We start from the raw sequence: 26,464 nt of genomic DNA on the forward strand, positions 1-26,464 counted from the left end.
TCGAATGCGGGCTGGTTCCCCTTATTCCGCCTCAGCTACACTATGTCAGTGATTGCTGCGCAAACACTGCTCCACGTATGTGTACACAATAATTACTCTACCACACAAACATTTGGTATGAGACGTTCCTGGGGGGGGGGGAGAGAGTAGGGGGGGGGGGGGTAGGGGGGGGGGGTTCCACTAGGGACCGAACCTCACACTAACTCTGTGTTCGGTGTGGGGTGGCAGTGGGGTGGGTGGACTGCTCTGGCCTGTTGTGGAGTTGTGAACCACTGAGGGCTACGGCAGGACAAAGCCTCTCCATCGTTTCTAGGTCCCAGTTTAATACACAACACACTATCATAGACTTCAAGTTTCTCGTAATGACTGCATTATCTACTCATATAAAATGAAATCCTAATAACTTAGGCACTCTAAGTCAAGGAAAGAAATAAAATTTCCGAATTGTCTCATTTCTTTTAACTGAAGACATGCACATGAATAAAATTTCACAACCACAGTAATGCTGAATGCCAAATCTTCTTCATATGTAATACTCTAAGAAATCTCCACATAAATCCAGATTTACAATAAGGTTGTAATGAGTTAGCAATATGAAGTAGCTAAAAAATAAGCATCACAAATGGTATAACAAAAAATACTGCCCATAAATAATAAGACACATGCATGTTTAAATAAAACTTCAATGAAAACGCTCAAACTATCTGTATTAAAATAACCCACAGGTTTGTATTAGCAACACTGAGTATTGTAAATATAAATGCACAGAAAGACTCAGACAAGAAGAATTTTCACCACCTGACTCCCATACATGATGCCTGAGACCACGTACAGGTTTTACTGGATACCATCCAGCCACACATTCGAGGAAGCTGCTGTAGTCTACGTTATGTATTGCACAGGTGTGGTAATATGCACACCATTCATCGCAGTGATCTACAGAATACAAGCCACTGTATAATGCGTCGAAGTAGTGTTTGAAGTAGCTTCCATCCTTCTGAAATGAAAATTTAAACAAATATACGACCTACAGTCAAAATCTGAAAATTCATTATGGATTAAAACTTTTTGGTAAATTAAAACTACTTGTTGGTCCACAATTCTAAGCTAGATCATTGTCTCCTACGTCAGGGCACTTACAAATGTAGCTGTTTTCCATATGCATCATGGTCTGACTGAAAATTTCACTGTGCCAAAAACTTTCTTTGCGGAGGTCAAAAGATTAGAGAGTGCTTTTGCTGAATGGAAGCCATCTAGCATGCTTGGATAGCTGATCTGGCAGTGCAGTACTGATTGCAAAAGGCAAGCTTCTGGATCTGAGTGTCATTCTGGCACGCAGTCTAATCTTTGACAAAGATCAGTTACATTTACCATCCACTGATAAGTGATAGAATCACCTTGAGGATGAGGTGAATTTCTTCAGAAAGTTCACACCCTCTTTGTAGGCTTCATCAATAAATGTGTTTTCAAGATTACACCTTGAGCATAAAATTTTTTGTCGTTCATCGTTTCCCCATGCACTTCTTGGTGACGCTTCAGTGCTATTGAAAGGTTTCCCTTTATTTCACTAGAAAAGGCATTCATTGCGTTGAGATGTGATGTTCGTCAGGAAAATCACTATTTGTGTCCATATTTGCTTCAACAATGAATACTTTCTGAGCATTCCACCTTGGGCTAGCACAATTTCTTTCGACATAAATAGTGAGCTTTCTGCTGAAAATCACCACAAGATAAATACCTAAATGCCAGCATAGGTGTCCGCAAGATGGGACACATGTCCCCTGATGGGTACAGAGATTATTCGTTTCAAAATTCTCACTCTTTACTACCAACTATTGGAGCAGTGCTTAAGTTCAGATTCCCAACAGCCAAGGATAATGGGCAACATTGTATCTTCAGCAAACACTGTATACTTTGGATTTGTTAGGTTGTTACGTCAGTCACGGGATATACTGGTGTTTCGTTGCTGCGACGGCTGTTTTGGCAATCATTTGCAGTTAAGATGAATGCAAACCACTGCAGAACATAGCGGAAATAATGTCCGAAAAATTTTCTTTGTCACTTCCCCGCAGACCCCTTATCAAGGGGTAGAAAAGAACTGGTCCAACACCATGGCACTGATATCCAGACATCATAAACATGTTATACCTGGCCCATATCCATCCAATCCCCGAAAAAGACATCCCTTCCTCTTCTTGCACAGTGAAATCATAATGGGAGATTACCATTTGTCTACACACAAGGAAGACCCCTGACAGTTTATTGACTACGCATTTAGTTACACGCGGCAGAGATACTGCATAGACACTGAAGAACATGGCCACGCAACTACAGGGTGTTCAGAAATTCCCATTACAAACTTCGAGGACTTGTAGTGAGGAGTGAGTACATAATATTTTGAGTAGGAACTCATGTCTGGAAATGTACTGTTTCCGTTCTGGGACAGTTTCAGCTCACATGTGTAACGCTTCCACGTCTGCTGAGGGAGAAACTAAGTCTCAGAGTTGGCTGTCCTGCTGTGCGGTAGGGTAGACTGGATGACATGTACTGCGTCAGACAGTTACATGACGTCTGCCTTGAAAAATTTAATTACTAGACACCTATAGAGACCAGGGAAGATCTGCTGGCTCGAGTTATGGACGTTGCACTAGAAATTGAAGAGACACGAGTTGGGATGGAGTGTGTGTACCAGAACATGCTTCGTAGGTACAATGACTGTAACAAAGTTGGTAGTCGCCACATTGAGCCACTTGCAATGCATCAGTACTGTTCTGTGCATATGGTATGCTGGGTTCTTTTTTGTTTTGGAATGATGTAAACTCTTAATGTTTAAGCGGTAGCACAAACAAATGTGCATAAGTGATAAACAGATGCTTCGTTATGTTTCATTTTGAATTGTTATCTAATAATTGCACTGTGTTACGCCTAATCCAGTTCATCAAGCAGAAGTGGATGAGTTAAACATCTGAATTAAAACCATCGTAGAACAGAAATGGTAGATTTCCGGACATAGGTTGCTATTCAAAATATTATCTACTCAGTCCCCTCTACAAGTCCTAGAACTTCGCAATGGGAATTTGCTAACACACTGTATATAGTTCGTCTATGGACACAAATGCATCAGTCAGGAAGAGAGAAAAGTTGTAAAATTACGTGGGAGAAAAGATGTTTCCTGCATGAACTGGAATCATCTCAAACTCTATAGGTTGCAACCTGGCACAATATGCAATCACAGATGAGTAGTAGCAAATTTTCCAGTCCAGGTGGCATGGCTGCACGGTAGAATGACAAACGAGGACTGCTTCGGTTGAATCGTAGGCTTTAAAACTCGATTATAGCGGCCAGTTTCATATTGATTTTGTGAGGGTTGCTACTGTTATCTAGTTGAAGAACCAAAAGTTGTAGCTTGGAAGATACATTTCGTTCAACTTCAGTTATGCTAGTTAACATTAAATAGCAAAAAGCACGAAAATGAAGTAATAAATTCTTTTAACATATTTACATGTGAAATATTGTAAGCAAACAAACTTATAATTGACATCACAGGTCAATGTTTAAACTCCTAACTGTGATATTGTGTACCTATCAGAGCCCATCAAACATCCCTAGAGCATAGTGGCTAACTTTGCACTTGATAGGCAACAGTCATGGAAAATGTCATATGGATTTTACAACTTATATTGCCTATGATGAAACAATAACTAAATAATTCCAACTTTGAATAACTTGCACAGTAACTACCACACAAGGCATTACAGTAATTGTTTCTCTTCCCTTTGCTATCATGGAACAATCTCTAGTGCCCAGCAACTTGCTCTGAGAATGATATTTTCAACACTCATCTAAAGGTGAGCCTAAAATGGCATGGAAACTAGTCACAGCATTTAACAATATCCATAATGGATTACCTTAATTTGATTTTGTTGTGACAATGCAGTTTAGTACACATAGATTTAAGCCCTTGTGGTTCCCTTTTAAAGTAACATGTGAAGGGAAAAAAATGTATAAAGTTTCTTACCTTCTACACATCTTTGAGGAACATCTCACTTAGAAACAGTACTCACTTTTCCGTGGATGTTTATAGAATGATATTTGACTTTTTTGTGTTACCTTCAGTTGTCTAGTGAAAGTATGATTGCATAATGCTGTTTCGTTGGTTGCAGAAATGTCCTGGTTCAATGCGTTTGCCTCATTTTTAGTGCTTCAAATACCATTTTTCCGAATGTGCTTCCTTCTTGATGTTTATATAAAAAAGCAGTAGAATAACTCATTTTTTCTGGTCACTTGCAAATTATTATAATGGGGACCTGTACATTGTTCCACCGTCACACACCGAGTGTTCAGTGTTTACTCATTCACTACCGACTGACTACAGTCAAAGATGACTCCAGCGTCAAAGACATTTCACACAACACACAAGCTTCCACTTGTATCCAGTCTCTTTGATATTATTTGTCACATCTACTAATATTAATCAATATGCTGTCACTCTCGAACATATAAGCAAATAAGCATAAAATAAGGCAAATTGCAATTCACAAAAAATATTCTGACAAAGATATAAGAAAACATTCACAACCTCCCTCATTAGATTTGGTATTGACAAATTTGGTAGAAAATAACACATCTCCCAGATCCATTACAACTTGTTCATTTACTCATTTGGTAGAGTAAATACATTTCCAGCAAGTGTACTCATCAGTTGTTACCACACTGTCACCATACCCTACATCCCGAAAATAGTGCATCATAGTGACAGTAAAGTCAGCTCTCTGCATGACAGACACATAAGCATTGATACCCACACGTTCCCTAGGCTAAATACGTGGTGACGAACTTTCATCAGTGTGAGAGATAGGGAACTGTTAGTGATCTAACAATTACATCCTCATATATGAAGAGTGAGTTTGTTAACAAACCATTGTGAACTAGGCACTAAAACAAGATGATGACACCGAGCGAGGTGGCGCAGTGGTTAGCACACTGGACTCGCATTCGGGAGGACGACGGTTCAATCCCGCGTCCGGCCATCCTGATTTAGGTTTTCCGTGATTTCCCTAAATCGCTCCAGACAAATGCCGGGATGGTTCCTCTGAAAGGGCACGGCCGACTTCCTTCCCTGTCCTTCCCTAATCCGATGAGACCGATGACCTCGCTGTCTGGTCTCTTTCCCCAAAACCAACCAACCAACCAAGATGATGACTTTGAAAGAACTGTAAAAGAAAATAGAGGAGCTGCTAGCATGCAAGCAGAGAGTGAGCAACAGGCACTCTCCACATGCACAGTCTCTGCCTATCTGGAACCAGCTGAGGAAAATTTCAGGGCACAAGGCATGGCCACACTGACACCTCCCACTGTTATGGGAGCAGCAACAAGCACAGGACGTGTTGGTTGGGCTGTCATGCTTTTGCACCTGTGACACAATCATGTGGTTCAGCCAAGTGTAGGTGGTTTTCCTGAGCAACATAACCTTCAACCTCACTAAATTCAGACATATCTTGAGTCATCTGAAGTGCAGGACATAATCACCACCCCACTGATGCAGTCTTCATATAAGTGACTAAAAGAGGAGTTGATCCAGCAAATTTCATCATTGCAGGAACAATGGGTGCATCAGCTGCTGTGCCCAGAGGAGTGCGGTGACAGGAAGCCGTCTCAGTTCCTTCACCATCTGCAGAGCCTCACACAGTCTGGGGATGGTCCCACACCCTGTTGTGAGCTATTTGGATGTGCAGCCTCCCACCACAAGTGCAAGTGGTCATTGCCAAGCAAACGGAAATGCAGCTGAACATCTCTGCAGACTTGGTTGATGTGCATAATGTGCTGGCAATGGCACCCAATACCGCTGCTGTGGCAGCCTACAATGCCGTAGCCGTGCCAGGTAATATGACTCTTTAGTGAAACGCTTCTCCTGCAGCCACTGGCATAGAAGCTGACCTGCCTCACCTAGTGCAGGACTTGGCCCCACAGCTGGCAGCACTCAGCATGCAGGTCAACTGTGTAGTGCACTCACAGACAATAGGGCAGCAGGTGCTGCAGTGGCAGCAGATCCCGACACTGTCGATCCGGCTTGAGCAACAGGAAGCGCAGTACCAGCTGTTCTGATGGTACACCAACATTGTTAGAACATTGACTCAGTGGGTTTTTCTGGTATCATCCCCACTTCAGCAACGAAGAGGCTGGCCTCGCTGCTTGTATCCAAATGCCAGCTGCAACCAGGCCTAGGCACACCCAGCTGCAGTGCAATATCCAGGCGTCTCTTCATAATCTGTCTAGTTCCCCCCGATTTACGCTAAGAGACCACCAGACGACTCAGGCACTGTCTCTTATGGTGGCAAACAATTCAACAATAAAATGTACACCGCTTATCATCAAAATTTGGACTTTGGACTACATCACATATTCTCATGGACATTTACTGTGGCTGATACGGGTGAGGATTACCTTGGGCACTACAACTTATTAGCCAATATCATGAACACTTTGCTGATTGATTCTACAGCAAATTTGAAAACAGTGAGACAGTGACGGCCAGGGCCTTCTTCAGTGTTAAACCAGTGAAGTCCCTCGGACCATAAACGGCTGTACTGGACAAATTGCCAGAGCTCACTTGCCCACCTGGTGCACCAAGGGATGTCAAACATTTGATAGTTCACCACACTGTGATTACACCCAGCCCACCTACCTCGCGCCGTCCATGTCGACTTGCCCCGAGTGACTTGCTGTTGCAAAGGCTGACTTCAAGGCTATGTTGCATCAGGGCATCGTGCAGCCCATGGTCCTCTTCCCTGCACTTACTACCAAAGAAAGATAATTCATGGTGCCAATGCGGAGACTATCATGCTCAAACAATACCGGACCGAAATCTGGCACCTCACCTGCAGGATTTTAGCTATGCCTCAGTGGGCTCAGTTATATTTAGCAAACCTGACTGCTCAAAGGCATTCACACTGATCCCTAATGACACTTAAAGACATTTAAAAAAATAACAATTATCATACACTTCAGGCTTTTCAAAAGCTTATACATGACATTCGGCCTCCGGAATGCTACCCAGACCTGTCAGCATTTCCTGGATGACATCTTACGAGTCTCACTGTGGCATTCACATACCTTGATGGCATCCTCATCTATTCGAAGTCACCTGAACTCCACCACCACAACCTAACGACCATCTTCCAGCACCTAAGTGCGTCCGGCATAGTCATTACCCCCCGGAAAAATATATTTGGGGTCACAAAAATTGAGTTTGTAGGGCATTTAATCACACCTAGTGAATCCACGCCACTACCAAGTAAGGTCAGGTGATCTTGAATGTTCCACGCCCACAGATGCACGACGACTTATGCTGTTATCTTGGTATGATAAATGTTTATTGGTACCATCTGCCTAATGCCACCACAGTGCTGGAACCCTTGACTGTGATGCTACATGGCCCTACCTTGAAGGGAAGAACTCCTGTTAGCTGGATGGATGCAGAAGCAACACTGCTCACTCCCCTGGTGGACGCTGAACTGGCCCTGGTCATGGATGTCAGCCAGACAGCCATAGGTGCAGTGTGTTAATAATGTGTCAGTGGCAGCTGGCAGCCACTCAGTTTCTTCTCATACATATGCTTTTATAGCTGCAACACGTATGGAACCCTTATGATCGTGAGTTGCTTGTGGTGTTCAAGGCAGTAAGATACTTCCAGCCTTTGGTAGAAGCTTGTCCATTCACAATTTTCACTGACCACAAGCCTCTAACTCACACATTTTGGAACAATAATACTGAGTGTATGCTGGGCCAATTCCAGCAGTTGGAGTATGTGTCACAGTTCTTCACAGACACCCATCATATTTACAGAATTGACAATATCATTGCTGACTGCTTGTCCCACACTTGTGCTATAATCTCTCCTCCTGTGAACTTCAAAGACATTGTCCAAGAACAGGAGAATGATGAATAACTAGACAGCCTTTGGCTACGATATCTCCAGTGGCCTACAGCTTGAGTTAGTGCCCATTCCCAGCTCTGCCTGTAAAATTTGGTGTGACATTTCAACAGGCATGCACCATACATTTCTCCTGGAGAAATTCAGGTGCAGAGCTTTTGACTGTGTCCACTGACTGCCACATCCTGGCATCAACACCACTGTGTCACTCATAGCTGTACGTTCCATCTAGCCAGGACTATGGAAAGAGTGTAGTCAATAGACACAAATCTGCCAAAAATGAGAGGCACACCTATGCACCCATTGGCACTTACCTGATGCGTCGCACGGTTTTGCATGTCGACATTGTGGGCCTGCTCCCTCTGTTCCAAGACAAGCATTATCTGCTGATGATGGTAGACCACTTCACATACTGGCCAGAGGCAATATGCATAATGGATGTCGCCACCAAGACCATCGCCACTGCCTTCATTGACATCTGGGTGGCACACTCCGACTGCCCCAGTCATGTCACAATGAATCGTGGCTGCCAGTTTGACTGTGCACTGTTCATACAAGTCACACAATTCTGTGACATGCAGTTACACAGAACTACAAGCTACCACCTGGTGTATAACAGCACAATTGAGCAGCTCCATCAAACACTAAAATCCACACTAACTTGCCACAATTCCACCTGGATGGAAGCTCTCCTACTGGTAGTGCTTGGCCTGTGAGTAGCACCAAAAGAAGAAAGTAGCACCTTGTGTACAGACAATCTCTTTCCATCTCTGGTGATTTTATTTAGGATGTACCACACCGTGTGATGCATGAGCCCCTGCATTGCCAAACCAACAGCACATCCACATGGCCCAGCTCCAACCACACACACTGAGGTGGCATGGCACTGGCAAAGTGTTCGTACATGCCAAATTAGTGCTGTACACATGACATGCTGTGTACTAATGCAGTACAGCCACCACTCTGGCCGTCACACTCAGGTCCACACTGCATATCACCCACTGCAAGAAAACAGTTCACAGCAAGAACAAATGCAAATCAACCAAAGTGTCAAAAGAACAGATCACGCTGGCTTGCATCTCGACCACTCCCCCCCGCGTTCACTTCATTGACCCAGCAGAAGACCTGTTAATGGATGATGCTTCCTCTACCACCAATCAGACAGAGCCTGCACCTGTGACTGCAAATGACTCACGCATGCCACCAGCGGTCATCATGCCTCCACATACACCACAGCCCCACCCCACCTTGACCAGCCAGCTGGCTCAGCTGCCCAAGCCACACTCACCACAAGCACCCGGGCCAACCCCACCAAGCTGCCAGCAGACTACATCACACGCTGCAACCACTGTGTCCAATTAAATGCCCATGCTGCATCATAACAATGCCCCAGTCATCACCTGCTGTAGACACCCTGTCATCAGTGAAACATGTCATCAGCGCATCATCTCGATTCAAGCTCCAGAAACCATCTCCTGTTTTAACGGGCGGATTGCCTGTTGCGACTCCTGGACTCTCATTCATGTCCCTGAGCCTCTGCCCCATCGAGCATTGAGACCGGATTAACTTCCACAATGAGTTTCCATGTCCTCTCCTGTTGAGCTCTGGACTTCTCCCTCCACACTGCCAGGCTTGTCCATCACAGTTGCAGGAACCACGTTCATGCAACAACAACAACATATTGATGTGAGTGTAGGCACTTTACATGATCGCTGTACCTCTGATTTGCTGAAGCATTGAGCACACACTGAATCTAGAGCCATGCTCCTGTGATTGAGTATGCCTGTGAACTTTGAACAGTGAGACTCATTTTGTTATCTTTTATTATCAGCGGTTTTTTTTTAATGAAAGATGGTACTTTTTCATGTAACTCACAGCCAGCAGTGCCTGCCACTACTGTCACTAGCCAGCTGTGCGAGGACACCACCCACCATTCACCCGTGGGGTGACTTCACACACTACTGCTCAATCATGCCCAATCACCTCCATCATGCTCATGCTGATGTTACACTGAAGCGTGTGAAACCCAAACATCTGTCACACAAGCTGGACACCTGCATCTTCTCACAGCTTCCGAGCTCTGCTCTCCAATGGCGCATCTGTGTGGCATGTGTGCTGCAAAAATGTGTGAACAGGTTGGAGACGCTCACAGCCAGCCCAAGCTAGCTGTAACAGATGTCTGTCAGCATGCATACCTTCTGAAAGGCAAAATTGTGGCAACATATCACGTACACAGATGCAGGTCAGCAGAAAAAGGAACAGCAGTGAGAACTGAGCCACTGTACAGTACAAAGTCTATATTTGAGAGTCTATAATTTCAATCCATGGACCCTGATAGGTTGAGCTTAATGCAAGCTCCTTACTGATGCACATGGAAGTTTGCTCGGTGCCCTCCATTCATTTCCGTCTTCACTTCATCACATCTGCAAAATTCATAGTGCCCCTTGATCATGATAAGAAGGTTCATTTCATTCTGGATGTATGTCCACTGTTCTTCCATGCTCATGTGATCTGGTATCCCACTCATCACCGAGAGTGTACAACCTCCGGTGTCGGTATTCAAGTGGAAATGTTATGTAAAGAAAGTTAACACTATCAACAGTTAATGGACATCATGATCTGATTTCATTTTTGTCATCTGTTCATTTATTCATTTGGAAGAATAAAGACATTTTTGGCACATGTGCTCATCAGTTCTTATTACCACACTGTCACCATACCCTACATCCTGAACAAAATGCATAGGTGCAACAGTAAAGTCGCCTCACTGTACAACTGATGTGTAAGCAGCGATACCTACATGTTCCCACTTCAGTACTAACGCTAAGACTGAAACATAATTTTGTAGTATCAGAAACAATTATGAGCATTTTTAGTAATAACGATACATAGAGTAGAAACAGAAATGCAGAAAATTAGCTTTTTGGTATGCTTTTCTTATGTAATTCCTTTGTTTGAGTTGTAAATAAAGATTTTCACATTTCTGGGACTTACAGTACACCTTAATATAAGTTGTTACTTCTGCTATGAGCACAATTTTCAAATAAGCCATTCTGGGATTTACTTACATAAAAGTATTCTGGACCTATTCCTCCATAACACAGGTACAATTTGTGCACTTATTATGAGGATTCATTGTGAGAGTCCTTAGAACATGTAGTCCATCAACAAAGGAGGTGGCTTACAAAACAGTTGTTTGACCTATATTTGAGTATTGCTCATCAGTGTGGGATCCATACGAGGTCGGGTTGACAGAGGAGATAGAGAAGATCCAAAGATGAGTGGCGTGTTTCGTCACAGGGTTACTTGGTAAGCGTGACAGCATTACGGAGATGTTTAGCAAACTCATGTGGCAGACTCTGCAAGAGAGGCGCTCTGCATCGCAGTGTAGCTTGCTGTCCAGGTTTCGAGAGGGTGCGTTTCTGGATGAGGTATCGAATATTTTGCTTCCCCCTATTTATACCTCCCGAGGAGATCACGAATGTAAAATTAGAGAGATTCGAGTGCGCATGGAGGCTTTCCAGCAGTCATTCTTCCTGCGAACCATACACAACTGGAACAGGAAACGATGGTAATGACAGTGGCACACAAAGTGCCCTCCGCCACACACTGTTGGGTGGCTTGCAGAGTATAAATGTAGATGTAGAACAATTGATTTAAAGAAATGCATTATAAGAGTGTTTATGATGCAGAACCTGTGCCTGCTTCACAAATACTTGTTAACATCATGTACACCACACATTGGTATCACACTCACACTGCCTGGTGAGGAACTATAATGAACTTTTTTTTTCAACTTTAATACTTCCATGAATTTCATGTCTAATACTTATCACTGTCAGATAATTGTGCTACTCAGAAAGGCCACTTTGACCTGACAACCAGTTGACTCAGGCTTTCTTTATTGTTTATTACTTTGCTGTTACTTATCATTAACCTAAAAATCAGTTGAAAGCATCACCCTCATACTTGATTACAACATCCTTCCAACATTATATCTGAATTAGAGTTCTTTCACAGTGAATTGTGTATGTTGTAGAAGTTTATTACATCCAGCACTATTTTTCTGGTCTTCCCACTCTTCCCATAACTTTGTAACTTTTTAAAATTAAAAGTTACAGTGGCCTACGTAACTGCGTCTCTATGATAAATAAGTACAATAATGCCCTTTTCAATATTAATGATTACTGTAACTAATCCTTTATTTAATGAGGTACATTAAAATTTTCATTACCTGAAAATGGTCTGTCATCAGCTTTAGGGAAAGAGACGAGATGTTCTGCATTTTATAGTATTTACTGAAAGAATAAGCCTTCTCCCAGCACTTTATCTCCTTAATATGACATTCTGTCAAGTTTAGAGAGAACTGTGTGTAATCTAGTACCTGTAATCAAATATCTTTATTATCTCTGCTAGATGTAACTCAATAATTTCTACTATTTACTAAATCTTAATCTTAGCCATTATTTCTTGAGTTACTCTATAACCTTAATTAATAAACTCCAAAACAAAGCAAATATGTATAAAAAGTCACTAGATTTTGATTATAACTAGTTTTTAATAGAGTGCTTCATTTGCAGGCACCTATTAAGTAAGAAGTATCCGTTAATGAGCATCTTCATGAAACTTCCTGGCAGATTAAAACTGTGTGCCGGACCGAGACTCGAACTCGGGACCTTTGCCTTTCGTGGGCGAGTGCTCTACCAACTGAGCTACCCAAGCACAACTCACACCCCATCCTCACAGCTTTACTTCTGCCAGTACCTTGCCTCCTACCTTCCAAACTTTACAGAAGCTCTCCTGCGAACATTGCAGAACTAGCACTCCTGAAAGAAAGGAGCACTTGCCCGCAAAAGGCAAAGGTCCCGAGTTCAAGTCTCGGTCCGGCACACAGTTTTAATCTGCCAGGAAATTTCATATCAGCGCACAATCCACTGCAGAGTGAAAATCTCATTCTGGAAATGTCCCCCAGGCTGTGGCAAAGCCATGTCTCCGCAATATATTCTTAGTTCTGCAAGTTTCGCAGGAGAGCTTCTGTAAAGTTTGGAAGGTAGGAGGCAAGGTACTGGCAGAAGTAAAGCTGTGAGGATGGGGTGTGAGTCATGCTTGGGTAGCTCAGTTGGTAGAGCACTTGCTCATCAAAGGCAAAGGTCCCGAGTTCAAGTCTCGGTTCGGCACACAGTTTCAATCTGTCAGGAAGTTTCATATCAGTGCACACTCCACTGCAGAGTGAAAATCTCATTCAGCATCTTCATGTTTTTGCAGAACACTGGCTTATCCATTAAGTTTCAGGTATGTAGCAGCAGAAACTTCATTTTTTCAATTTATATTTCAGCAGTATACCTTTGGGTCATTTCCAGAGTGAGCTGACAAACTGAAGCTGCAGCATTCATGTCTATTCTTTTACACCTGAGTGACATGCCACTGCACATGCAGCCACAGATGCAAAAGGGTCAGGGATGTTGTTTGACAGCAAAGAACTTTGTATTAACTACCACCAAACAGCATCTCTGGTCCTTGTGTGTCTGTGGCCAGAGGTTGGTTAAATTTATGGATGTTGTAATATCAGACCACAACTCACTCAGAAGATGGCAAGAAGTTATATGAGGAAATGGATGTTCTGTGGCTGCACAGTAGAAATCTAATGGACCAGTGTTCATTAATGCTCCATAAGTGAAATGTTCTGTGACTGCTGAGAAGTTCGAGCTAGACTTCCACATAGAATCATTTGATCATCTGTGGCTTTTCATATGACATAACCATCTGTAGAATTAAGTCGTTAAAGTTACCTTTTACTTCAATTTCTGGTTTTACTCCACTACATCAATTTCTGTTAAAGTATAGGTGACACCTGATATATAATGTTTTATTCTTTTTCCCTTACTCAATTATAAAAGGTCCATTTTACAGTAACCTTACTTTCAAAGCAATATTAAACCCTGTTCTGGAAAATGCCAAGATTTACTTTCATTTATATGTCTCATTCTGTACCTCTCATTATAAATTATGTTCTTCAGGCATATTGAACATGTCAGAGAATACATTAATAGAGAGAAATATCTGTAGAAATTAATTCAGATAGCGGTGCTGATAACTGATAATCATTAATCGATTTACTATACTTGTGCTTAACAAGGATTTAAACAAAGAGAATAAAACTACCATGAAAACTACTACTGTAAAAATAAACTGCCATCATTTTAGTGAAGCACTATTGTGGAACACCCGTTTTGAATATTTACAAATTTAACATTTGTTTTTTACATATTAATGACTGTAGTAACATCCATGATTTTTGTAGTCTTCTTATCATCATCATCATCAACAACATCATTGTCAGTGTTGTCAATGTCATTGTTACAATAATAAAAATTATTTGTTTTGTTCCTCAAACATTCATGAATAGAACTACACCAAGTCTGTTTAAGGCAAATGTCGCCACTTTCTAATCTGAGATTATTACCTAAATGGACTTCAAAGAGTTTTATGTGATGTGTTTCATGTAGCATATTCCCACTAATGTCTACTCTTGGTGATAACAGATCATTATTACCAGTCTGAAAATGCATAATCTCAGTCTCTGTGAGATTAAGACAAACTTGTAACATAGCAATTGCATTGCATAGTAATGTGTAAATGTCTTCTCCTCTATTTTCTTTATACTTTCATTAAAAGCATCAAGTAATTTTTTGATAATAAGAGTACTAGCTTAAAAGCTTCACCAATATCCAGAGTTTCACATGAATAAATTATTTACTTTGGACTCCACTTAATGTAAGAGGGATAATGTAAAATGACTCCCAGATGGATGCCTGGATACCTGGAGGTCACATATAGAAGGTAACGAATTGTTAAAAGGGGGAGGGTGTAATACTACCACTGCCATTAGTTATGTGGGTGTGGTACTTGCAAAGGAAAGTGGAGAACATCTCAAAAGTTTCTAGAACAATGTTTGCACAGATACACATTTCTGACAGCTTAAAAGCACATAGAATGGCTATATCAGAGAGGATTCCCAATACTGGTCTACTATGCAATAGATCAAGATATTGCAAAAGATGTAAAATATTTTCAGGAGTTCTTAACCTTTCAGGTTAGGAACTATTTAAAATTAAAAGAAATTTAGTTAAGAACTATTTATTTTAATAGAAATCTAAAGGATGTAATAGAGGACAGTAACCATTGAGTAAGATTCCTCTGTTAAAGTTCATAGGTTTCATTCATTTTTGGACAGTAGGCTTATACCTAATGTGTCACATGAGTGCAGAATCATATGATCAGTGGAAGGGGTCCCAGCTAAGGTGATGATGTGCACAAAATAATGAGTTGCTAGTGGGCTGCCTTAGAGGCAATATTTATTCTGTATGAGTGGTAAATGACTTTGAATGTGTGTGCAAGTATCATTTCCAAATGTGGCGATCTTTAAAATGATGGTACAAATGTGTTTCCTAGTCATTATACTGTCTCAGTATGATGGGTAAGTGATTTCAGCACATGGCTTTGCACTTGCAAGAAGATTTTGTTGATATCAAAGGGCTATCAGTAAATTCAGTAATAATCTTTGATAAGGTGCCTACAGTAACTTCCAGGAAACAAGACATTATTGCCAGGGTAAAAAAAAAAAATCACATACCAGATGATTATAGGAAAGGTGAATTACTGGATCTCATGGCTCAGAGTATACCATTTCTTCCTCTACATGTTGTAGATGAACTGGCACAAAAATATGGCCATAGGGTCCTGTCCTCAGACAACCATCACACTCCTGCCATTTCTACTTCATTAAACTTGTGTGGCCTCAACTTGGGGATTATGTGGCAAGGAACAACAAAAAATGTGATGGCAGAAGTGGAAAAATTGACAAAGGATGATACAAATCAAACTTTGTTGTCAGATTGGCATAATGTTATAACACACTGTGCATCCATTGTTGGTATGATATACAAAAAATTTAGTTCTGCTCACTTCTTACAATTTTATCTGTTTATTTAGATAATTTGTTACTTTTTTGTATGTGTCTGACTGAATACTCATGTTATTGCTGTTGTTCACCTGTAACATGTGATTACAGCATCATAACACAGCATTGTGCTACTATACTCTATTTTCTATGGCTATGCTTACAGAAGCTGTGACTCCCAATACCTCACTCTCTATCACCTACAAAGACAGTATCAACAGCCAGTCAGTCACTTATTTCTTTTTTGCTGCACGTGCAACTATCCACATGAGCCCATGGCATGTTGTGTACAAGCCAGCAACGCTGTACCTCACTACTGCCAGCTGCCAATCTCAAATTAATTTTAATCACAATATAATCATTTAAGCCGTGTGTACTTCCATCTTTCCATGGCTCATTTCCTGAGCGTCGTGTGGAGCCAATATTTTTGGTAATCGACAGTGTTTAGGCGCGATCGGGCTCTAGCATCTTGTTGCTGTCTTTTATTGCTTCGCTTCTATTTTGTTTTTCCACGGTTGTCCAGGGTTGGTCTTTTATGAAGCTCTTTCGTTTGAACTCCCGCTCGTAGTGTACCCACTATCGATTGTGAGTTCTGTCTTTGGTTTACTTAGAAACCGTAGGTTGGTGACACGACTGACTCACGTGTTTACTGCAGTAGACTCTTTGGCCTGTACTATTTATAGGTGAGCGTGGTCACGCTGGAGGAGGTTGTTGCACAGTGGCCTTTGTGTCTGCTCTGGTGATGTCGATATCCTGCCTTCCGCGTACGGGTGTTGTTATAGAACCCGCACTTCTACCCATGGAGGAACGCTGGCCTGGTTGGGCCCCTCTGTCTGCTCTTTGCTGGGTGTCCATGGGAGGCAGATGGCAGTCTAATCATCACCTGTGTCAATGAAGGCAAACAAACAGTAACCATCATGGGGCGGTGGAGCCGCCGTTCGGCGAGGGGTTGAGTCCGGGAACAGTTTGGCTGGGTCGGTGTCTGCCGGGACAACTAGGGATGGCTCAGAATTGTGCACAGCAGTCCCAGACAAAAGACGGAGTATGCCGAGGGAAAGGAGAAAAGAAGTTAAGTGTAATTGTTTCAAGTTGAACGTCCTTTGGGATTGAGTTCATCCAGTCGTCTTTCCCGCCTTGTGGCCACCGCTGTGGCAATCCTCTGTTCTATTCGTGATGCAATTCTGACAGTGCAGATTCCTCCACGCATCATTGCTAACCAGTGTAGTGGTGTATTTTGGTAGTTATTTGTGTACGTTTGCACTTCTGTGTTTTGGTAGTTCATCCTCCCGCTCTGAGGTTGCATAATTTCGGGTGGGGAGTTTGTTCCTTGTCTCCCAAGACCTAGTGCTGAATTATTAAGGTTAATTCTAGTTCAGTCTAGTGTTCTGTTAATCCCTGGGTATATGTGTCCACCATACTATTTGTGCTGTATTTATTCTAAGTGAGTTGCACTGACAGTAGTTGGGAGTTCGAGTCCTGTCACGGAGCTGATAGGGGGTCACATTGGTTTCGGCTTGTCAGTTGGAGGGTGTTGCCTTAGAGGTTTGTTAACATTGGCATGTCAGCATTGTCTAGTGCTACCAGGACCTAAAGAAGAACATTGTGCTGATTAGTGAATGTTGTTACACGTTCTTGTTTTCATTTTGATACCTGTATTTATGAAGGCAACCACACGAAGTAAGATCTGTTCTGAAGCTATGCTGGATCTTGTGTTCTTGGGATTTTTGGTTTTGTTTTGATCCCGACTATTTGGGTGTCAGGAATATGGAACTGTGTTGTTAATGTTTGGCTTGAACAGCAGATACGCAGCTAGTTTAGTCTGTGTGTAGTGACATGGCGTCCCCGTGAAGGCGTTCCCGCTAGATTGCTATTGCGTCTCCTCAAAGTGTAATTTCCGCCTTACTAAGACCCCCTTGTTAAAAGGGAGGAAAGAAACCTTTAGAAATACCTTCTATTTGCATTAACTATCTTACCTGTTGCTTAAGTAAATATCTGCTCAGTGATTAAGCTAATGGGAGCACCTATCCTAAAAGCAACTAGTGCACTTCTGTTATGGTGGCCCTCGTGCCTATTTTGGTCTGAAAGATTGTATAAACAGGCTTACGTGCTCCGTATCAAAATTCTGATGTTGTTTTTTGAGTGATTGTGGATTATTAAAATTTATTATAGTGCAAATGTTGGTATTTTACCAACTGTGCTTACAAGTTATTAATGTGATTGGCTGGACTGTAATACGAAAGTTTTAGGACCATAGGTTGTCCAGGTAGAAATTTTGAAGCCATGCTGTGTTGTGAATTCATGTATTTATGTTTTATATTGCAATGAGAATTTAAATGTGGTAAACCCAAGCTTTGTGATTAATAATTAAAGATTTAAGAGTGCGTTCACTTAGCACTTACTTATGTGTGGTGTTATTATTATTTTTAAAAATTATAATAGGCGTTTTAGTTTCTTAAATTAAAGCCTTTCCAATTTGAAAGTGGTGGCCCTCCCATTTTGGACAATTGTAAGCAATGAAGCAGGATTTACGTAGTTGGTGTTATGTATTGTATGTTATGAATAAATTATTTATGTGTTAAATCACGTCTGATATGCCAATACCTTGGCCCCCTCCACGCCTTGGTCGTAGTCTTTTAATATTAAATGATCAGACCACCGTTCCAGCTGGTAGCAGAGTGTGGTTCTGATCATTGTCTAATTCTGTGACTATCAGACGTGACTGATAAATTGGTTTAGTTATAGAGTTGTCATTTTGTTTCTGCATAGTGGAGTTTTGGAATCGAGCTTCTTGGTCTTGTTTGTATATTCCAGGATGGTTGACAGGATGACAGTTGAGGCAGTTAGAAGGTGTCCCGGAATAGGCTTCTTGAAACGTGAGCAGTTGCTGCATGAACTAGCAATACGGCGCCAATCAAAGGAGGGCAGTGTGGCTGAATTAGCAACACAATTGCGAGCGGCATTGCAATTGCCAGTGGAAATTACACCGGAAATTATTGGTGAGACAAAAATAGCGATTGAGAATTTATTTAAAGCTATAAACATGTTAAGAGAGAACATCTCGTTTTTGGAAGGTTCACAACCTAGTAGTAATCAGTTGGAAAGGTTAAAGGCGCAGATTGCTCATTTTGCAAATTGACTGACAGACCTTACTAAAGTTAAGTTAGATGAATTGGATAACGAGTTAGTTAAGGAATTGGGGGAATTGGTTAATACATTACAATTGGAAGTAACATGTTTGGAATTGGCGGGTAGGAAGTTGCTGGAGCAAGGAACTGAAAGTGGTAGCCTGGTTGGTGGTAAACAAACCCCAGGTCAATCTAATAATGAAATGTTTGTGAAGTTTCCAAATCCGTTGATTAATGCATTTAAGGATTTAAGACAGTTAGATGTTAAGGATTTTGGACAAACCAAGGAAGTGCTATGGCTGCTAGTGCCGAATGGAAGCACATACCCGCGCATTTGGGGTATCACATCAGATGATACTGGGAATTCTGTACTCACACGCCGTGGGAGAATTTGGACGGTTGTTGTCAGAGGCTGTGGTCGGCCAGTGGTCACTTTGGGTTTTATGGCAAGAGGTCATTAATACAAGGTTGAGCCCAGGTGTGTGCAAGCAGTTGAAATATGAACATATTTGGAAGGTCCAGCAGCAGGGAGAAGGGTTACAAGAGTATATGGAGAGAGTGCAGCTAGCATCCTCGGCGTTATTGACTGATATGCCTAAGCAAGATTTAGTCTCAGCGGTGCTAGCAGGTATGCGCTCCATTGATAAAGCCCAATTTGTTTTCAGCAGTTGTCCGTCTATTGGGAGGAACTTAGGAAAACTGTAGTGGCCATTTCAGCCTTACAGATTAAGGGTGAAACGCAGCGGTTGCAGCCAAAGGTTGATAAGGAACCTAGAAGTAAGGGGGCCAATGGGATGTAAGTGAGTAGAATTAATAAAGGGCAACCTCAGTGATGTTTCAGCTGTGGCGCTGTAGGCCATTTGATCCGAGATTGCTCCCAACCACGGTTAGTGCGTTCAGATAAATTATGCCAGAAGATGAGGCGCAAGCCCTTACGTTAGAACAAATCTTGGTGTGCTCGGATAGTAGCTCCATCCTTGATAGCGTCACCCTATATTTGTTCCAGAATAGGTGGAGAACCGATCTGTGCACTGCTTGATTCGAGAAGCTCGTTTTCCTTGTTAAATCTTAACTGGTTTTTGGAATTTCATCATATTTTGAAGCTTGGGACAGTACCGGATCCTGCTCAGAGATGACGGGTCGCCAATGGCCAATGGTTACCTCTGCAGGGCTGGGTCCAGGGCAGTCTTTCTGTAGATGGATTTTTCTGGTTGCTATGTTTTGTCTTAGTCAAAGATTTACCATTTGACTTAAATCTGGGATGTGGCTTTATCAATCAGACGGGTCTGGTATTAGATTGTTCAGGTCATACCTTTTTCTTCAAGTTTGCTCCTGGGCAGAGGTTTAGTCTCTGCGAATGTGAATGGTGTATTAGAAGACCAGGATTCGCTATGGTGATCCATGGAAGCCAGCAATTTGATTTAACTAACTTATCCTATCAACAAGGTGTTCAACTGGGGAAGGTTTTGGAGGAGTTCCCCGAGTTACTATGTGATCGTTTGGTAGTCACTCAGGTTCTGGGATATCAGATTTGTTTAAAAGATTTGTCCACTGTCAGGCAGTCACCCTATAGGTTATCCCCTCCAAAACTTAGGATTTTGAGGTAGAAAATAGATAAGATGCTTAGTGAAGGCGTAATTAGACCTTCCACGTCTGCCTATTCTTCTCCAGTTTCCCTGGTTCCCAAGGGTAAGGGCAATGATTTCAGAGTAGTTATTGATTATCGTAGGCTTAATGAAAAGGTAGTTCTCGAGTCAGTACCCTTACCCAATCTACATAATGCATTTACCTGGTTTTCTGGGGCTAACTGGTTCACGGTAGTTGATCTCAACCAAGCATATTACTAGATCCCTTTGGCCGAACAGTATAAGCATGTGACCGCCTTTTGCACAGACTGAAACCTGTTTGAATTTAATCGAGTTCCCTTTGGGCTTGCTACCAGAGCGGTTGTATTAACGAACCTTCTTGAGAATGTTTTAGGGGATCTAAAGTTGAAGTGTGTGTATAATTATTTGGACGATTTGGTTATCTACAGTCATACCTTTCAAGAACATCCAGAACATATTCAACAGGTTTTCAAGCGTTTGCAGAAGGCTGTGTTAACAATTAAACCAAAGAAGGTTACCTTAGCTAGAGAGCGGGTCTCGTTTCTGGGACATATTGTCTCAGAGCATAATGTCCGGATCGACCAGGAATGGACTAAATCATTAAGAGAACTGCCAGCACCCAGGGATAAGAGGGGAATTGCTAGATTCATTGGTGTGGCGAATTATTTTAGACGTTTTGTACCTAATTTTGCCCAGTTAGCGACTCCCTTAAATGAGTTACACCGTAAAGGGGTGCATTTCGTGTGGGGACCTTCCCAGGAGGCTGCCTTCCAGCAAATTAAACAAGCCATAGCTAATCCCCCTGTTTTGGGAGTACCTGATTTTTCTACGAAGTTCATTGTCCAGACTGATGCTTCAAATATGGGTATCTCTGTGGTCCTACTTCAGGAAGTTGAGGGAGGTCGGCAACCCTTGGCGTATGCTTCGCATAGATTGAGTAATACCGAGCGTAATTATTCAGTCTACGAATGCAAGGCTCTTGCAGTTCTTTTTGCCTTGGAGCAATACCCCTTTTATTTAGAAGATAGGGAATTTGAACTTGAAATGGATAATCAGGCCCTGAGTTGGGTGTTGGCAAGGCCACACAAGACCAGGCGATTCGCTAGGTGAGCCATACACATTTCCACCTTTCAGTTTAAGGTGAAACATATCAAGGGAGCAGATAATAAACTTGCTGATGCACTGAGCCATATGTTTAATGAGTCGATGGATCAGGAGTCTGCACATGAGGAAGAGGTCGAGGAAGGAGCTAGCTGTGTAGTATTAGGTGGGATACCACAACTCTTTGATAACCTGGAAACTCATCAAGAGAAGGATCCTAAGTTGGGTAGATTTAAGAAACGCCTCGAGAGCAGAGAAAAGTTAAATAACTATGTCATTAAAAAGGGCATTGTGTGTGGAAGGCTTAAGCATTTGGAGGCATTTAAAATCTGCATTCCCGAGTCCTTAAGGTGGCCCGTTTTCCTTTATTTTCATGATTTTTTAGTGGGGGGTCACCTGGGGGTTTATAAAACCTTGCAGAAAATTAAGGAACATTTTATGTGGCCATCATTAGATCATGATGTAAGACAAATGGTGAAGCAATGAAGCAATGTCAACAATGTTGTGTGGCCAAACCCAAGAACTCTAGACAACAGGGATTTCTTACCTCCGAGCGTGAGCTGTATCCTCTTGACAAGCTTTTCATTGATTATGTAGGCCTCCTCCCATGAACCAGGAAAGGCAATCAATATATATTGGTAGTTATTGATGCCTTCTCTCGTTTCATATGGCTAATCCCCAGTCGGAGTATGACAGCTTTAATCACCGTGGCCCACCTAACTAATATCTTCAGTAGTTTTGGTCCTCCCAAAAAGCTGGTTAGTGACAATGCTCCAGCATTCTTCTCAGACCAGTTTAAGAGATTCAGTTTTTTAGCGGGATAAAACATATCACCACAACCCCGTATTGTCCCCAGGGATCGTTCGCAGAGCAGGTTAACCATAATCTAAAGTCTGCACTGATAATTTATCACCAAGATTCTCCAGGGAAGTGGTATGAAAGTCTGCTGTGGCTGAGTTTCACCTTTAATACCGCCAGGCATGAAGCCTTGAAGGCCACCCTGGCTTCTGTGATATTTTCTTATTCCATCAATTCGCACCTCTCTAATTTGTGGGAAATACAGGTGTTGTTCCCAGATGCTATTACTCATAGAGTAATTAAAAGAAATTGGAATCGGGCAAGGCAAAATATTATCTTGGCCCATGGTAGACAAGCAATTCGTTATAATCATCATAGACGTAAGTTTGAAGGAAAGCTTGGGGATCAAGTCTACGTTAGAAATTATCCGGGATGGGAGAAGTGAACAGGCAGGTTAAGTAAGTTTACTGCTCGTTTTTTGGGTCCCTGTACCATTGTAAGGATGCTGGGTCCAGTCACCTTGCTGGTCCAGGAAACTGCTTCCAGGAAGCAGTTCCGGGTCCATCTTAGTCAGATTAAAATGGGTTAACGAGCTTGCAGTTACTCACGTCTACCCGGGGGTTATGGTTTGGGCGGGGGAGGTTTAGCTGTGTGTACTTCCTCCATCTCTCCATGGCTCGTTTCCTGAGTGTCGTGTGGAGCCAATATTTTTGGTAATTGACAGTGTCTCTTATTGCTTCACTTCTATTTCGTTTTTCCGCGGTTGTTCAGGGTTGGTATTTTATGAAGCTCTTTCGTTTGAACTGCCACCCGTAGTGCACCCACTATCGATTGCGAGTTCTGTCTTTGGTTTACTTAGAAACCATATGTTGGTAGCACGACTGACTCACGTGTTTACTGCAGTAGACTCTTTGGCCTGTACTATTTATAGATGAGCGCAGTCACGCTGGAGGAGGTTGTCGCACAGTGGCCTTTGTGTCTGCTCTGGTGATGTCACATCCTGCCTTCCGCGTATAGGTGTTGTTATCGAACCCGCACTTCTACCCGTGAAGGAATGCCGGCCTGGTTGGGCCCCTCTGTCTGCTCTTCACTGGGTGTCTGCAGGAGGTGGATGGCAGTCTAATCATCGCCTGCATCAATGAAGGCAAACAAACAGTAACCATCGTGGGGTGGTGGAGCCGCCGTTCGGCGAGGGTTTGAGTCCGGGAGCAGTTCGGCTGGGTCGGTGTCTGCCGGGCCGACTGGGGACGGCTCAGAATTGTGCACAGCAGTCCCAGACAAATGACGAAGTATGCCAAGGGAAAGGAGAAAAGAAGTTAAGTGTGAATGTTTCAAGTTGATCGTCCTTTGGGATTGAGTTCATCCAGTCGTCTTTCCCCGCCTTGTGGCCACCACTGTGGCAATCCTTTGTTCTGTTCACTGGTGCAATTCTGACAGTGCAGATTCCAAAGATGGTGGTTTGCCAGTAATTTTTATCATGCTTCTAATAATTATTAACAATCAGTCTTCTGTAAGAACATAGGAGCTAGTATGTTCTATGTTAAAGCCAGAGATCTGTATGCAAGTACTTGCTTCTAGACCTAGATGCAAGACCAGTCCCATACATTCCCCCACCACCACCTACTCCAGCCCAGTCACAAACATCATCTATCCCATCAAAAGCAGGGCTACCTGTAAAAACAGTCATGTGATCTACAAGCTAAGCAGCAACCAATACACTGCATTCTATGTGGGCATGACAACCAACAAGCTGCCTGTCCACATGAATGGCCACTGACGAACTGTGGCTAAGAAACAAGTGGACCACACTGTTGCTGAGCACGCTGCCAAATATTATATCCTCATGACCGATTCACAGCCTGTGCCATATGGATCCTTCCCACCAACACCATCTTTTCTGAAATGTGCAGGTGGGAACTTTCCCTGCAATATATCCTACATTCCTGTAACCCTCCTGGCCTCAACCTTCATTAGTCATTGTGCTCTCCCACCCAGCCCCCTCTCTGTTCCCATTCTGGCACTACACAGCCCTCATTCTACCATAACACCCAGTCTTTTTACTTCTGTCCTTTTCTGATATCGCCTCCCCCCCCCCCCCCCCCACACATCGCCGCTGCCGTCCGTCTAACCTCCCGACCCTCTGTCTAACCTCCCGAACACACATAGCTGCTCTACCCACCTTCACCACGTCCCTGCATGCTACTCAAGAGGACGTCACTGTCCGCCACCCCTACCCTACTATCCCTCCCAGCCTCCTCCATGCCCCCCCCCCCTCCCCCAGTCACCCCTCCCATCATGCATTGGTGCTACTGCTCGCAGTGTGGCCTCAGTTGCCTGAGACTGCAGTCACGTGTGTGAGAGTTGCATTTGCATGAGTATGTATGTGTGTGTGTCTGTCTTCTAATTTTGATGAAGGCCTTACTGGCCGAAAGCTGTATTTATGACAGCCTTTCTGTTGTGCTCTGCGACTCAGCATCTCCACTATACAGTGAACAGTAACTTCCCTTTTCATATTAATGTTAAATATTCACCTTAATGACGTTCATATTATTTTGTTTGCAGTAACATAATGATGAGATGAATGTTAATAACTGCTCTCATAATCTTACCATTAGGTGAGAGATGACTGCAGATTAGAACTGTTGAGGAATTATTGTGAGAAGATGCAATTATAATGATGTGTTATGATTCTTCGTGAATTAATGTGTTGCTCATGATGACTGTGAATTATTATGAGATATAAAGAGAAATAACAATAAATAATATGATGGTGAAGTTATGGTTGTGGATTAAATATCATGAAATCTAGTGCATTATGTTCATAGAATCATATGGAAATGCAATACATAATTAAGTATGTATGATTTTATGTGAATGTGTGACATTTGCCTGCTTTATTTCTTTGTTGATTTGTTGATTGTCCTCAGTGTCGACGTACTTTGTTGCTATACTGTATACTGGCCGAAAAATGAGGTGGGGGGGGGGGGGGAGGGGGGGGGAAGGTCAACACTAACTACTTTTAATGACGTAGCCGACAGGTGCACACATTTGTGTTTGCAGTTCTTTACTTTCACTGTTCACAACCCCCCCCCCCCTCCCCAAAACATTACACAGTTATTTGGCCATTTTGATAAGTCTCATTAATAGGTTACAGGCAAACTTCAACATACTGCTACAATATTTTACTGTTGAACATCTACGAGCAGTAAAAACCTAGCTACACATTTCACATTCTTTCAAATAAATTGAACAGACACTTTCACTGTTTTAACACATGGCATATTAGTGTTACAGTTATTTCACATTTAAGGTAATGCATTGTTGCTGATCTAACTAATACAGGTTCCTCGCCTCAAATTCAGTGGTGGACTGACTGACTGAGGACCAAAAATTTGGCCCTTATATATCCTCACAATAATAGGCACTCTAACTACACATTGTTTGATTTAATTTACAGAAATTACAATTAGAACTTAATTCATTAAATTAACGGAGTACTTTGAAAAATTCCGTATTTTTAACAGTTTCTTCTTCTGCAATAGTTAGGCTAAATTATTTGTTTAAATGCTGAAATTAGCAGATATCATTATGCAAACAATACTTTTGACAAAACTGTTAATTACTTTGGGATTAATTAAGAGATAGCTTTGCTAACATGTTTTCGAATAGAGCCAAATAGATCTTTTAAGAATACTATTAGTTGTTCCTCCAGATGTTTATAATTAGTACATAATTTATATTTGATTATAAGTCAACATTAGAATTTAAATTACGAAATAATTACTGATTTCACCCTGTAACAAAAGATACTAACTAGGCATAGTCAAAATAAATTAGAAAATTAATTACATTATAAAACTAAGCACAAAATTAGACCTGGTGTTATATTATTTAAAACTGAGGGCCAACCTTTCTCCTTTATGAAAATGCAGGTTATACT

The 26,464-nt window shown here is 42.1% G+C and overlaps 2 protein-coding genes and 1 long non-coding RNA gene across 3 annotated transcripts in view; 1 reads left to right on the forward strand and 2 right to left on the reverse strand.

The window, feature by feature from the left end:
* Window positions 1–665: 665 nt before the first annotated feature.
* On the reverse strand, window positions 666–4,348 carry LOC124711861. Its single transcript, XR_007005536.1, has 2 exons — window positions 4,019–4,348; window positions 666–997 (listed from the first exon to the last, which is right to left on the reverse strand). It is a non-coding gene; the product is annotated as an uncharacterized LOC124711861 (long non-coding RNA).
* A 4,019-nt stretch (window positions 4,349–8,367) lies between these two features.
* On the forward strand, window positions 8,368–9,295 carry LOC124712390. Its single transcript, XM_047242686.1, has 2 exons — window positions 8,368–8,645; window positions 8,884–9,295. The coding sequence occupies exons 1-2, from the start codon at window positions 8,368–8,370 to the stop codon at window positions 9,293–9,295; spliced, it is 690 nt and encodes a 229-aa protein (XP_047098642.1).
* A 3,195-nt stretch (window positions 9,296–12,490) lies between these two features.
* The window catches only part of LOC124712391 (acid sphingomyelinase-like phosphodiesterase 3b), a 104,692-nt gene continuing 90,718 nt past the window's right edge, over window positions 12,491–26,464 (reverse strand). The window contains exon 5 of the mRNA XM_047242687.1: window positions 12,491–12,517. Within this exon, the coding sequence (XP_047098643.1) occupies window positions 12,491–12,517 (27 nt within the window). The remainder of the gene's footprint in view (window positions 12,518–26,464) is intronic.

Source organism: Schistocerca piceifrons, chromosome 8 (genome assembly GCF_021461385.2).
Source record: "Schistocerca piceifrons isolate TAMUIC-IGC-003096 chromosome 8, iqSchPice1.1, whole genome shotgun sequence".
NCBI classification, from domain to species: domain Eukaryota; kingdom Metazoa; phylum Arthropoda; class Insecta; order Orthoptera; family Acrididae; genus Schistocerca; species Schistocerca piceifrons.